At 40.3% G+C, this 12,739-nt stretch overlaps 1 protein-coding gene across 2 annotated transcripts; it reads right to left on the bottom strand.

The window, feature by feature from the left end:
• Positions 1 to 1,065: 1,065 nt before the first annotated feature.
• Positions 1,066 to 12,073, bottom strand: LOC101467127 (cAMP-dependent protein kinase type I-alpha regulatory subunit). Of its 2 annotated transcripts, none has more exons than XM_076887327.1 (11): positions 11,984 to 12,073; positions 10,133 to 10,348; positions 7,898 to 8,068; positions 7,717 to 7,808; positions 7,559 to 7,620; positions 7,413 to 7,459; positions 7,150 to 7,308; positions 6,835 to 6,895; positions 6,480 to 6,601; positions 4,520 to 4,601; positions 1,066 to 3,563 (listed from the first exon to the last, which is right to left on the bottom strand). In XM_076887327.1, exons 2-11 carry the CDS (start codon positions 10,304 to 10,306, stop codon positions 3,391 to 3,393), a joined length of 1,143 nt encoding a protein of 380 aa, XP_076743442.1. In that variant the 5' UTR covers positions 10,307 to 10,348; positions 11,984 to 12,073; the 3' UTR covers positions 1,066 to 3,390. The 2 variants fall into 2 exon arrangements, with proteins under 2 accessions (XP_076743442.1, XP_004562433.1); XM_004562376.5 differs by having other exon boundaries at positions 11,915 to 12,072.
• Positions 12,074 to 12,739: the final 666 nt, after the last annotated feature.

The raw sequence follows: 12,739 nt of genomic DNA, 5'->3' as shown, positions 1-12,739 counted from the left end.
GGCTTTTGTTCTGTTCTCTGTGTCAACATGATCCCACACTGCTTCAAAAATGTTGCAACCCATGCTTGAAGGAGGCCGGTCCATGACTGATAGTGCTGCACTGTGTGTTTGGTACGTTTTCCCAGCATCGTATGTTTAAAAATTAAACCACTGGCTATCAGATTCTGATATTGAATGGTGGATCAAAATCTGACAGTACTTTTCTAAGGTCATAATTCCATCAGTTTGGATAGGATCTCCCACACCACTGGCTGATAATGCAGCCACAAACCATGACAGCCTCCACTGCGATGGCTGTAGACACTCACTGTAGTACCTCTCTCCTGACTACTTCCAACACCTTTGAGATAATTTGAACAAAAAATTTTAAAGTTGGATTCATCACTCACATCAGAGCTATTGTCACTGATTTTAGTGCAGCACTTGTGTAGTTTGGGATGCCTCGGCTTTTTCTCTCTTTCTTAAGAACACCTTCTTGACAGCCACACTTCCACTGAGACCATTTCTGATGAGGCTTCAGTGAACAGTATGAGATACATATTTTTCTTCCTATTTCTTATTAGGACACGTGACGTTCAGATACTGTTCATCTGCCGTAGGTAGCTTTTGAGTCAGCAATGCCTTCTTCTGTCCTCTATTTGTCGAGTTTCCTCAATGTTTTAAACACATTTGACACCATGCTGAGATATAGCAAGTTTCTGGGTAAAAGCTCAGCTTGTTGGTGCAAAAATACTATTGTACACCCGTCAAACTGTGTTTTATCTTGGACATTTTTCATTCAGTGAACTAAAGAAATGAGAACAGATTAAAAACAAACAAAAACAGGCTGCTCGTAACAAAATGCCCAGAATCTACAAGATTTTGAAAGTTATGTTATGTTGTGTAGACACGACACTGGCCAATCCTTTTAGTTTCATAGGTCCATGTTAAGTGGCTTAAACAAAACCACTCTTCTGAAAATGGTCAGGTATGAGGACTGGACTGGAAATGAGTGATCAAGCAGCCAAGAAGAACCCTGCACAGTATTGAAAGTCTGCAAAGGAAGAAGTCTGAGACAAAGCAGAGTTTCTTTTTTACTATTTTATTGCTTAAACTGCCATCTGGAACAATCTATACCAAAAGGATAAACATCTTTGCACATACAGGAGGTCAAACTAAATACAGGACAGAATAGAAAAAGAATGGTCCTCTTATAATCTGCAGCTCTCTGTGCTGCAGGCCTAACAAACTCACTGAAGGTCGGGCTAGCAGGAGTGACTGACTTCTACTGTAAGCCCAGGTTAGGTAAGCTAAGGCAAACTGGGACGACTGCAGTGTGGCTAAAAACGTTTTGGACTCAAACCAATGATGCAGCTATTTACACGAAAACAATATTCTGACAGAAAGGTGAAACCCTCACCCCTAACGGAGCCATTTCCCAGATGTGTTGTCAGTGGACACAAATCCACAGGTAAGCCACATCCGCAAGGTTTAACCTGAGGGTTAGGGGCATGATGATCAGATTTAAGCGTGAAGAAACATACACTCACATCCATGAGGTCTTCTCACCAACCTGACTACCCTGCAATCGGCACATAAAACCAAACACACATCTCAGCTGTAAGCGAGTACAAACGCTCTGAATGAGAACCAAAAGAAACATGATTACAGGTCATCTCTGCTAACAGACAGTGATGCAGGAATGTAGAGTCCAGAAGTCAACATCATGTGATTTGGTAAAGGTTTTTTTTTTTTGTCCGTTTGTTTGTTTTTTTTAAAAAGAAATATTTCATTTTATTATGGCATCTAAATAGTTGTGAAGCAGTTCAGCTAAGGAGTAACAAACCAAATATTCGACAGGGTTCCTGCGTCTGCAGGACTTTTTTTCCTTTCTTTTTTTTTTTTTAAATACACACTTCCATTCATACCAGATCACTGGATGCCTAAAACATCATGCCAGGTAAGCATAGAGAACAGGTCACAAGCTACTCTGATGAAAAGACAGCCACCTTTTCAAATAGGCAATAAGCAATGACACTAGTTTTAAATAAATATCCGCTCGCTCTGCCTGTCAACTCGCCTGTGCCGAGCTGTGAAACAGAAATACTTCAGATGTCCTGAAAAGTCCTTTAAAACCGCTTTGTACTCCCCGCTTCGATAAACCTTTAATTATCCCTTTGATCTATTTAAAAAAGTTTTTACCCATGACATTTTACACAATACAATTACATACTGTTTCATCAGTTGACAAGAAGAAGCATTTATTTTTACTTTGTGGCACTGGACACCTAAAATAGAATTTATGGAAAAATAAGTGTTTACAAAAAGACAAAGTTCAACATATTTTTTTTAAACAATCACCATCACTCCAAACCATAAGTTTATCATTTAGTCAATGATAATAATATAACTAGGATCATTTTAACTATACTATAACATTTTGATTACAAACCATAGCAGAAGAGTGACCAAGTTATTTGGTATATACTAAAGAAACTGAATACTGAAATACACTTAATACTCTTTTTTTTGTCTTCCTTTCTTTTTATTTATTTATTTATTTTCCTCAGAGTAGTCAAGGCAGTTCTTGTATGGTCGTCCTATTGATTAAGATGACTACAGGGTGATAACTACTTCCTGTTTGGAACAGAGCACGCATTGCATTCCCACGGCTATGCATCTTTGCATTGAATGACAGTAATCAACATTTGGCACTAGCCTGGTAGCTGCACAATAAAAAATATTTGTTGTACAAGCTCTCTCGAACTAAAAGAGACATTGTTTTCTCGTCGTACCAATCAAACGGTAACCAAAGTCGAGCATTAGATCTTCACGCCCTCTACAGTTTCTCAGTTCTGCTCTCTCTCTGTGTAGTCAAGCTAATTGATGTCCAAAAAAAAAAAAAAAAAAAAAGCCCGACAACAAAGGAAACTTTTCTTCACTTCAGTCTGCAACAAAAAAATAATAATTTTACTGAAAGCGCAATGTAAAGTCTGATTGTCTGTCTCATCAGTCTGAGAACCTTTCAGATCTCCCGCTTCGTATCGAAAAAAAAAAGAAGCTTAATCAGCAAATATATATATATAACATAAGTTACATGTGGTGTAACTGTGCCTACAAGGTAGCGTACAGCAGCTGGTACAAGCGCTGGTGAATGGCTTAAAAAAAAACAACAAAAAAACAAAAACAGTCACAGCAGCGTGACCGGTGGGAACAATAAAATGATTTGTGTGTGAAATTAAGAGTGGGAATGGGGGAACTGAAATCAGAAGAAGGTGACAGAAAGCAAAAAAAAAAAAAACTAACAAAAAAAGAAAAGCACTGGTGGACCCCTGGGTCTGAAAGGAGAGAAGAAGAGGTGGAGAGGGTGCGGCGGGGGGCGGAGAAGTGAGTGTGAGGAGAAATGCTCCCTCAGACAGACAGCGACACAAAGCTGTTGTACTGTTGGATGTTGCGTTTGAGGATGTCTGAGCAGGGACCCAGGACACGCTCAAAGCGAGGCCGATCGAGCTTGACGCACTTCAGGGGGCCGCGGGCAACCACGGTGGCGGCGCGGGGGCGGTTCATCAGCAGAGCAATCTCACCTGGGGGAAAAAAAAAAACAAGTGTCACAGACTTAAAATTCTAAATTCATGAAAACATCCTTCAGTGTCACACACAGAGACATGTATACAGAAATAGTGTTGGTCATAGTCACAAAGATCTGTTTTTCCACCATTTTTAATGCTCCCTATCTTTTTTTTGTTACTTAAAATAAAAAACTACTGAGTTAATGGCATGACACATACTTACATACATGCATATGGGGCTGCTCGATTATGGCAAAAATGATAATCACGATTATTTTCACTGAAATTGAGATCTCGATTATTTGACGATATTTATTTAACAATAACAATGTATTGAATAATGACTTTAAAAATTGTCAAAAAATAATATAAAATAGTGTGCAAATACTGATAACAGTGCAAATGTTTGCAGTATAAAAAATAAATGAAAAATGTAAAGATCTATGTTTAGTGAACTTTGCAGTGTTGCTCTGTGGTGCAGCTACGACACTGTAGCAAAGTTTACACACTATGTCTACTTGATCCACGACTGACTCCGCGAACCCATAATGTTTCCACACCACTGAAGTTTTTTTTTACCTCTCTTTTTAACCAGCAGCAGTCACTTTCCTCTCCAAATAACTTCTGCTTAGCTTTCCGAGCTTTCCGAGCTTCCCTCGGGTCCTCTTAATCAGCTGTCCCCAACCCCCGGGCCTCGGACTAGTACCGGTCCGTGAGTCGTTTGGTACTGGGACGCGAGAGTTGAGGCTCAGGTGTGAAATGTATAGTAGTTCGAAATGCAGAGAGGTGCGCTCGATTTGCCACACGGAGCAGCGCGAGAGTAAAGCACGAGGGAGGGGCTAATAATCGGCTCAGTCATTTTTAATGATCGTTGAAAGCCCAGATCGTAATCGAGATTAAAATTCGATTAATTGAGCAGCCCTACATGCATATATATGTAAAAGACTCCTATGTAACACTTTAGTTCTTACCAAAGTAGTCTGATGGTCCTAATCTCCCAACTTCCACAAACTCCTCATTCTCTGAGCGACGCTGCAACACAGCTGCAGAGCCCTGAAAACACACAAACATCAGCTTATCATAAAAGTGCTTTTAATACATTGATGAATCAAGACTGCGACTAATGAGGGTTTCAGTTGTTTAAACCAATGCTTATTTTGTTCAGTGGTACATTTTTATAAAAACTACAGTAAAGAAAAAACAAAAACGTTGTAACAACTTCATAACAACCTTAAAGCTAAATATGTTCATGTTGGAATAATGCAGATAAAGAAAAACTAAGCTGGAACTGAAATATTCCACAGTGTGGGATTATTCCATTTTTTCCTGTGAATTAACTTTCTGACACTAACCGATCATCTGTCAATCACATGCATGACCACAAGAGGGAGTGTGTGGAAAACAGAGGTCAACAACTGTAGAGCAGCTTTGCATGATTCAGTTTAAAATTAGTCATATTTATGTTATTTTGTAGCTTTGTGCGGCTCATTAGTTTATGTAAATATGGCAGAAAACCAGGAAAAGCAGGAGCAGACAAGGTCATTCAACTCATTGACAAATGTTTGATAAAGTAGCCATTTACATTTACAGAAATGTAAAATATTGCTTGCTGCCAGCATTACAAGATATAGAAACCAGGTAACCAAAGGAAGCTGAGCAAAAATTCACCTATGATCCTACCCTCTCGCTGCTGGCATGCTGCTAACACTAATGCTAAACATACTGGTGTGCACTACCAGCAGCAAGACATACTTTGGCCAAAAAAAAAAGAAAAGAAAAGAAAAAAAGATTTCAACTGCTGGATATATTTAAAGTGTTGTCTGGGCGTACGCTGCTGTCACACAGCTCTTTCTGAAGAGGAACTGAAGCCTCCATCTCTCTTAAAGTCGTCAGACTTTGATGAAAAAGAAAGCAGTAATTTAACACTGCTGAACACAAAGCTGCTGAAGTTTGTTTGTGTGACTTTAAGATATGAGCACAATTATTGAGTATCGCACTAAAAGCTGTTAAACATCAGAGCTGCACAGGAAGCCAGTGTTTGCCAAAGTTAGTTTGGGTCATTTCTGGAATCTGGTTGCTTAAAATAAAGAAAATATGAAAAAAGTCTGCGTGACACCAAGCAAAGCGTTGAAAATACAGCCCACAACTAACCAAACTAACACTTTCATGTATTCCTGTCACCTTAACAACTGAAAGCTCAGTGAATTACATTCAGCCAATCATGTCACCATAGGAAAAGGAAATCCTGTTGTTTCCTAGGGAGGGCTCATGTGACCTAATTAGTACACGCACAGGTCAGAGGTCTGGGGGCAACATAACGATGAGAGACAACCACAAAGTGTAGAAAAAGGACTGATTCATAACCAACAGAGAAGTAGAGAAGTGCGTGTTCATGTCATTTTACGTGTTTCCGTTACATTCAAATGCTGAACAGAAATCCAGCTGAGTGTGTCTTCTCCTGTCCTGCACTTCACACTCATGTACATATTTATCTGTTTCCGTTTCCAGAAAACATTGTGATCAGAAAATATTGAGTTTAAAGACACTAACTACAAGGGGAAACTGCTAACATAGTAATGCACTGCACTGCTGAAATTTAGATTTTTATAGCTGCGAGGTAGTCGAACAAACTCTGCATTCACAAACACTGTGCTGAGAATTTAGCTCTATTCAAAAGTGAAATATCCACACACAAAGAAAGAAGCCACAGAGTGTCTCGTGCATGAGTGTCAGCAGCCGTGCACTCTGACCTCACTGAACTGAATGAGCGCCAAACCACAGATATACAAACGTGTGGCTCAAAAAACAAAATGACACTTTGAAACTTGAAATATTCTGGAGACAAGTGAGACTAATACTAATATGTCATAAAGCAGTACAACACGAGACCTTTAATGTGTGTAAAAGGAGACGAATGAATCAAGTGGATACCTCTAAGATGATGAAGAACTCATCTCCGGGCTCTCCTTGCACAACAATCTTTTGTCCATCCTCAAACTGGACAGGCTCCAAGGCATCGGCGACTGTCAGACGCTCCCATTTGTCAAGCGACTCTGAGGAAGGAGAGCAGAGCAAAGTTTAATAATGAGACATAATGATGACAGAATAAAAAACAAACCAAAAAAGTCTTCTGAAGGCCTGAACCTGTTACTGTTTTTCTTTTAAAAGTGAGATATTTTTAAAGTTCTTTTCAGGTTATTTTAATCTCAGCAACAGACACAGGTAATGTGCTTCCCTTCCTCTGCTTTAATTTCTGATATGGTTAATTTAAAAACAAGTAACCCACCTAAAATGGAGACTTTTCTGAGGAATTCCTCATACATCTTCCTCTTTCTCAAAGTGCTTCCCTAAAAGAGAAGGACATTTTTTAAAAGTGTAAATGCTTAAAAAGAAAAAAAACAAACAAACATAGTGTCAAGAATATGCTGGTGGATTAGAAGTGTGAACATGAGAACGATGGCACACCTATAAGAAGAAATTAGCTCAATACAACAGCAACAGAAAAAAAGAGCAAACAGTGAATCTACAGTACAAGAATAGATCAAAAACATTTCAACTTCAAGCTTTAGAAACGCTGGTCTGCAGCCGCACATCTCCTCACCATAAGTATTCTCCTGTAGCTGTCTCTGTCGATGCCCCACAGTTTAACGTTGGTCTTGGCTCTGACAGTAGCCGCTCTTGGGGTGCCGTAGATCAGTGCCAGCTCTCCAAAGCTGCCACCTTCCCCTATGCTGGTCACCCATTCATTGTTCACATACACCTACCGGATTGGAAAAGGGACAAACCAAAATAAATACTTGCAAATGTTAAATGTGATTTTAAATGAGTCATTTAACAGAGCTACTTGACAATCCAAACACTCACATCCATCTCTCCTTGGTCGATGACGTAGAAATTGTCACCTTCGTCACCTGAGGGCATAAAGCCGAGTCAGTTAGCATGACAGAAAGCAGTGCTATGATTTTGGTTAATGCTTTTTTGTGATCAATGCTGACAAGCTGTAATCATACCCTGCAGAATAACTGTTTCCCCAGCAATGTAGGTGACTGGAAACATTGCATCAAATATGTCACTAAATAAAGAAAAGAAACAGAGAGGTGAGCCAGTCATCCAAATCATCCCCACGAATATACTTTTTGAAAATTATAAAAAATATTAAGTCTGGTACCTCCGCTCATTGTCATCCAGGTGTGAGAAGAGAACATTCTTTTCAATAGCTTTGGCCAAGGCAGCCATTGTTTTGTAGTCTTTTGGAATGACCTTAGGAATCAAAAAGAAAGCAATGTCAGGATGCTGGCACAAATAGAAATCATATGTGCCATAGCGTCGTATCTGCTGTATGCATTTACCTTTCTGACATATGAGGCGGCATCCTCCTCTGTGTAAACCTCTGCGCTGAAGGCGCCTCTCCGCCGGCGGCCCTTTACCACGGGGTTCATGGGCGGAGACACCTCTTCATCACGAGAGTCTGAACGGGAACTGCTGGCCTTCTGCTGGTTCTGAATCTGCTTGGCCTCCTCCTAAATAGGAGGGACAGGACTGAGTCAGTCAGGGAAACAAGATTTATACAGTCACAACTAATTGTATGATAGAAAGCAACGCATCCTACACTCAGGACTCATGGTAATGTTTTCCTCCAGCATGCATCAGATGGGTGTGTTCCTCTATTGCAGACACTACACTTTTGATTTATATGCAATTTATTTGGACCGCAGTTCACATGAGGTGAAATCGGTTTGTTGCATTTGGTTGAATCTGAGCACACAAAAAGCCACTGTGTACCCCTACACTCATCCTGTTGTTTCTATGAGCAGTGAAATGATCAATACGTTTTATTGTCCCAGTTCCACTGGCAGTCACATGTGCACAAGCCACACTTTCCCCTTTCCATCGTTCTGAGGTCGATTTTTGCTTCATCACTCCATATAACACTGTGAAATCTATGAGTTCCACTCTCGCCCTTTTGTTTTTGTAATCTGGACTGTAGCCTTTATGTTGTGATGATTTCACTGGGTCTGAAAATTTTAATAAATCCTGAGAGGTTTTGGTGCAGCCCATTATCCAGTTGTTCCTGTGTACGTAACAAGATTTTTAACGTTTTTTGTTACAGGCAGTACAACTTTGAAACATATGCATTTCAATAGGAAGTATGTTTCCTGTTTGCACCATGCATGCTGCTGAGACTCTTCAGAAGGAATTCATGAAACCACATTCTTTTTATAACAAACACTAAGTATTTGTATTGCCCAAAACTGAGGCCCCTAGTGTATAGAAACACACAAAAAAAACCAGACAAACAAACTGAGTTTAGAAAACCAACAAAAGTAATTAATATTGTAACTATTTTATGAAATTGTGTTGTCTGGTCTTATTTTAATCATGTGCTGGACAGAAATCTAGACTAGCCATGGAGTTATTTGAAAAAATAAACTAAAAAGAGTCGTCTTTCCCATGCAAATTACATCAACAGTTTCTCTTTTAGATCTAATAGTTTATTTGCATTTGGCTATCATTATTTTGTTACTCTTCATATTGCCAAGACAATTAAACTCATTCTAGGTCGAATAAATCATCTCTAAATCACCTCTGGGCTACTCCTGAGCTCTTTTCAGCAATGAAAACAATGAAATGACACGGCTCAAGAAACACTTTGGAGCCAAGCGTCCGATTACTTTTTAACCTTTTATAATTCAATATTGACAAAAGCCTCATGTGACAGACTGGCGACCTGTCCAGGGTGCACGCTGCCTCCCACCCTGTGGCAGCTGAAATAGTCCACAGCCACACTGCCATGGTGATTTGGATAAGCGAAAGAAAATAGATAAAAAGATGGACGAAAGCCTCAAATGTTCTGAATGTTGAACGTAAATAACTGCAAACCTGAAGAAGAAAAAACTCTGAAACTGTCCATCTATGTATGATCATGACTACAGTTGAAGAAAATAATAATATAAGATAAACAAAATAGTAGCTAAGGTATTATTTCATTTTCCTGTCTCTGGAAGATAAAAATCTGCAAAAGATCTGACAGTAACCAGACTACTAATTAATTGTTTTACTTATTCTCTGTTCCTTCATATGAGCTATTGCTGACTCTGGCTGGCAATATTTTACTAATATTTAGAGTAAACTATAGCATCCACTTCTCAAAGAGTTTTCTGGAAGTCTGTTCTCCAAGTGTGCACGCACATTTGGTGGGTCTAAATATTTTTCCACAAGATGTGCTTTGAAAAAAAGAAAGAAAGAAAAGAAAGGGGAAAAATGTATAATATAGGGCTTGTCTGTTTTCCCCCATTGCATGCTGAAAAAATTAAAAATCAAGAACCAACTGTAAATAGAAAAAGGTCAATGTGGGAGGTTAAGTGCTGTCAGCCTGCTGGACCAATAGCTAATCATTCTGCTTTAAAGTGCTATGAATTTTGGCGTCACTGTAAGTGACACAAATCAGAAGGTAGGTTACAGTAACTGGCAGTAGTACAGTCCAATACTACTGCCAGTTACAATACAAGGGTATAAGATGCCCACCCATCACTGACAAATGGCTTGCATTTGTCCAAGACACAAACATACATTAGCACACAAACCTTCTCCAGCCTCTCAAAGTACTCCCTGAGGAAAGCCATGGGCCTATCTGGCCTGGAGGTGCACAGCTGGACAATGCAGTCCTTCAGCAGCTGTTGAATGTTGTGTTTCTGCACGTACTGCTCACACTCCCTCAGGCTCCGCTCCTCCTCGCTGCTCGTACTTCCAGATGCCATGACGACAACCGCAACCCTGCTCTGTGACCTCTAACCTTTGTGCTGAGAGGAAAGGAAAAGAAGCATGGTGTCAGATCATCAGCGCACAACACTGAGGACAGAGAGTGACACGGGGTAAAAGAGCCTGAGCGTCTCAATGTGAACTGGACACACAGAAAAATGTGAGAATGTGAGAAAAATGGAGCCGGAGTGAGAAAGCACAGCATGTTGTTTTTGTCACTATGGAACCCGAGTGCTCCTAATTGTCTGGAGCGAAAAATGGTCATATGATGTGATCACACACAGGCAGACACAACAAAACTAAAACAAGCACACCGTTTTTCTTGGTTTTATTTACACAAAACAGTTCAAGTTTTTTTCCCCCAGACTGAATTAAGCCCTCTATCAATGACAGAGCAGCTGGCTAGGGCTAAAACATTATCATAGACAAGGCCTAAATTTAGACGAATGGTGAAATGTGAAACAGGCCAAAAGCAAGCGCACATGATTGAGGTTTCAACATTTCACGCCACAATACTGGTGCTGAGCAAGACAGCCTGACAGCTCCTTAGATCATCTGATCAGCCTCTGTGATATAAGTTTCTTCAGACAGCTCTGAGCTTGATCTGGCTATGTAGTCTAAATCAGGAAGGCCTCTAAAGTCCTGATGTAACCCATCTCTGCCATTTAGAAGGGTAAATGAGTAAACAAGTCCTGCGGAGTGAGAGTACAATCTATTCTGTGCCTGCAAGTGTATCGTGCATGTGCATCAGTATAATAGGATTCGGATAATTTCTAATCTGACAAGGCCCAGGGGAGATTACTAGCCATGTTATCAAAGATGAAGCTCGCACAGCCGTTATGCACAACTAACTACGCTTGTAGTGGAAACTTGGCAGGCTTGCTTTAATCTAAACCCAGCACAGGAATAACTATGTGGTAAACGATACTGTTTTCGGACCAGGTGGTATAAATTAAGAGCTACGGCAACCTCTACTAGGAAAGCTCTCCTGTCTTATGCAATAAGAAAGTCTTACTTTATTTGAAATGTCGTAAAATAGTTATTTATATTTAAATGTCGATTCTTTGAATCAGCTACTATCCTGCAGCATCGCCTAAAACTAACTATGCAATTAAACAAAACAACAGCGAGGCACAATGACCTTGCTAAACAGCAGACAAATGAGCATAGCTGATGATGGATTGTAATAACGCATTTAATGGTTTAAAAAGTGGTGAAATACTACCACCGTTAGAGTAAATATGAAGCAGATGCCCTGTCTGTAACACTGTCTAGGTCAGGAAGGCTTCGCGAGAAAGCTGACGGCTGCAGTCAAGTAACTTACACGAGCAGATTAATGCTAATAAAACGAGCAACCCGACATATGAAGAAGCAGCAGAAAACTCCTCAAATGAGCAACACGCGTATCAGAGGATTGCTAAACTACCTTCGGCCTAGTTTATGTATGTCAGGTTTGATGCCTAGCTCGCTAGCTCCGTGCAAAGGCAAAGCGCTCCTCCAATGACGCCATCTTGAGTTCTAGCATAAACAAACGAGAGACGGAGGAAACAAATTTCACCTATACAGAGGTCATATGTTCCGCGAACCAAAACAACACGAATACTCACAAGAAACGGTAAAATCCTGCCGAGCCTTTAAACGGCGACTCGGAATGTAAGATATTTCTCAAAGCGCACCGTTACCAGATCTTCCTCCTCTTTTCGATTTTTTTCCCCGAGCCCTGGACCGCTGCCCCACCGGATACGGCTGAGAACCAATCAACAGCCGTCACTGACGTCAATTCTCTTCGTTCTGACATGTGAGCCGGTAACCCGTGGCAACCTTAAAGGAGACCGCACGGAAATCGTGACGTCAAGGAAAAGGCAAAGAAATTGATTAATATTTGATTTCAAAAAGTGGTCGTGGTGGCAAAAGCAACAACACTACGAACCCCAACTACAAGAACAAGTCTTTCATTTAACTTGTAACGGTAAACAACTTTAAAGAAGTAGTATCAGAAGCTGAAGCAGCTACTCATTAGGGAGAAAAATGTCTCATATGAATGTCATTCGTTATTTTTTACAGATATAGTGTTATACCTTATTGGGTAATTCAGTAATACTGCATGTATCCACAGATGATATTGTGATAGTGATCTATGGTGAGATTAGGGAGCAGGTGGAAAAGAGCACGGAGAGGTGACCATATAATCTGGAGGAAAGGGGAATGAAAGTCAGTGAATAAGAGGACAGGTGTAACAGTGAAGCTGCAAGGAGCAGAGATAGTGAAGGTAGAGTGAGTTTAAATAGCTGGGGTCAACGATCCAAGGCAAAGGACAGTGCACAAGAGAGAAGAAGGGCAGGGTGGGGTGGGTGGAGATGAGTGTCAGGGATGATTTGTGACAGAAGGAGCAAGAGTGAAAGGGAAGGTTACAAGATTTCAGTGAAACCTGC

This window comes from Maylandia zebra, linkage group LG8 (genome assembly GCF_041146795.1).
Source record: "Maylandia zebra isolate NMK-2024a linkage group LG8, Mzebra_GT3a, whole genome shotgun sequence".
In the NCBI taxonomy this organism is placed as follows: domain Eukaryota; kingdom Metazoa; phylum Chordata; class Actinopteri; order Cichliformes; family Cichlidae; genus Maylandia; species Maylandia zebra.
The sequence above is the reverse complement of the archived record's forward strand: the minus strand, read 5'-3'. Positions and strand labels throughout refer to the sequence as shown.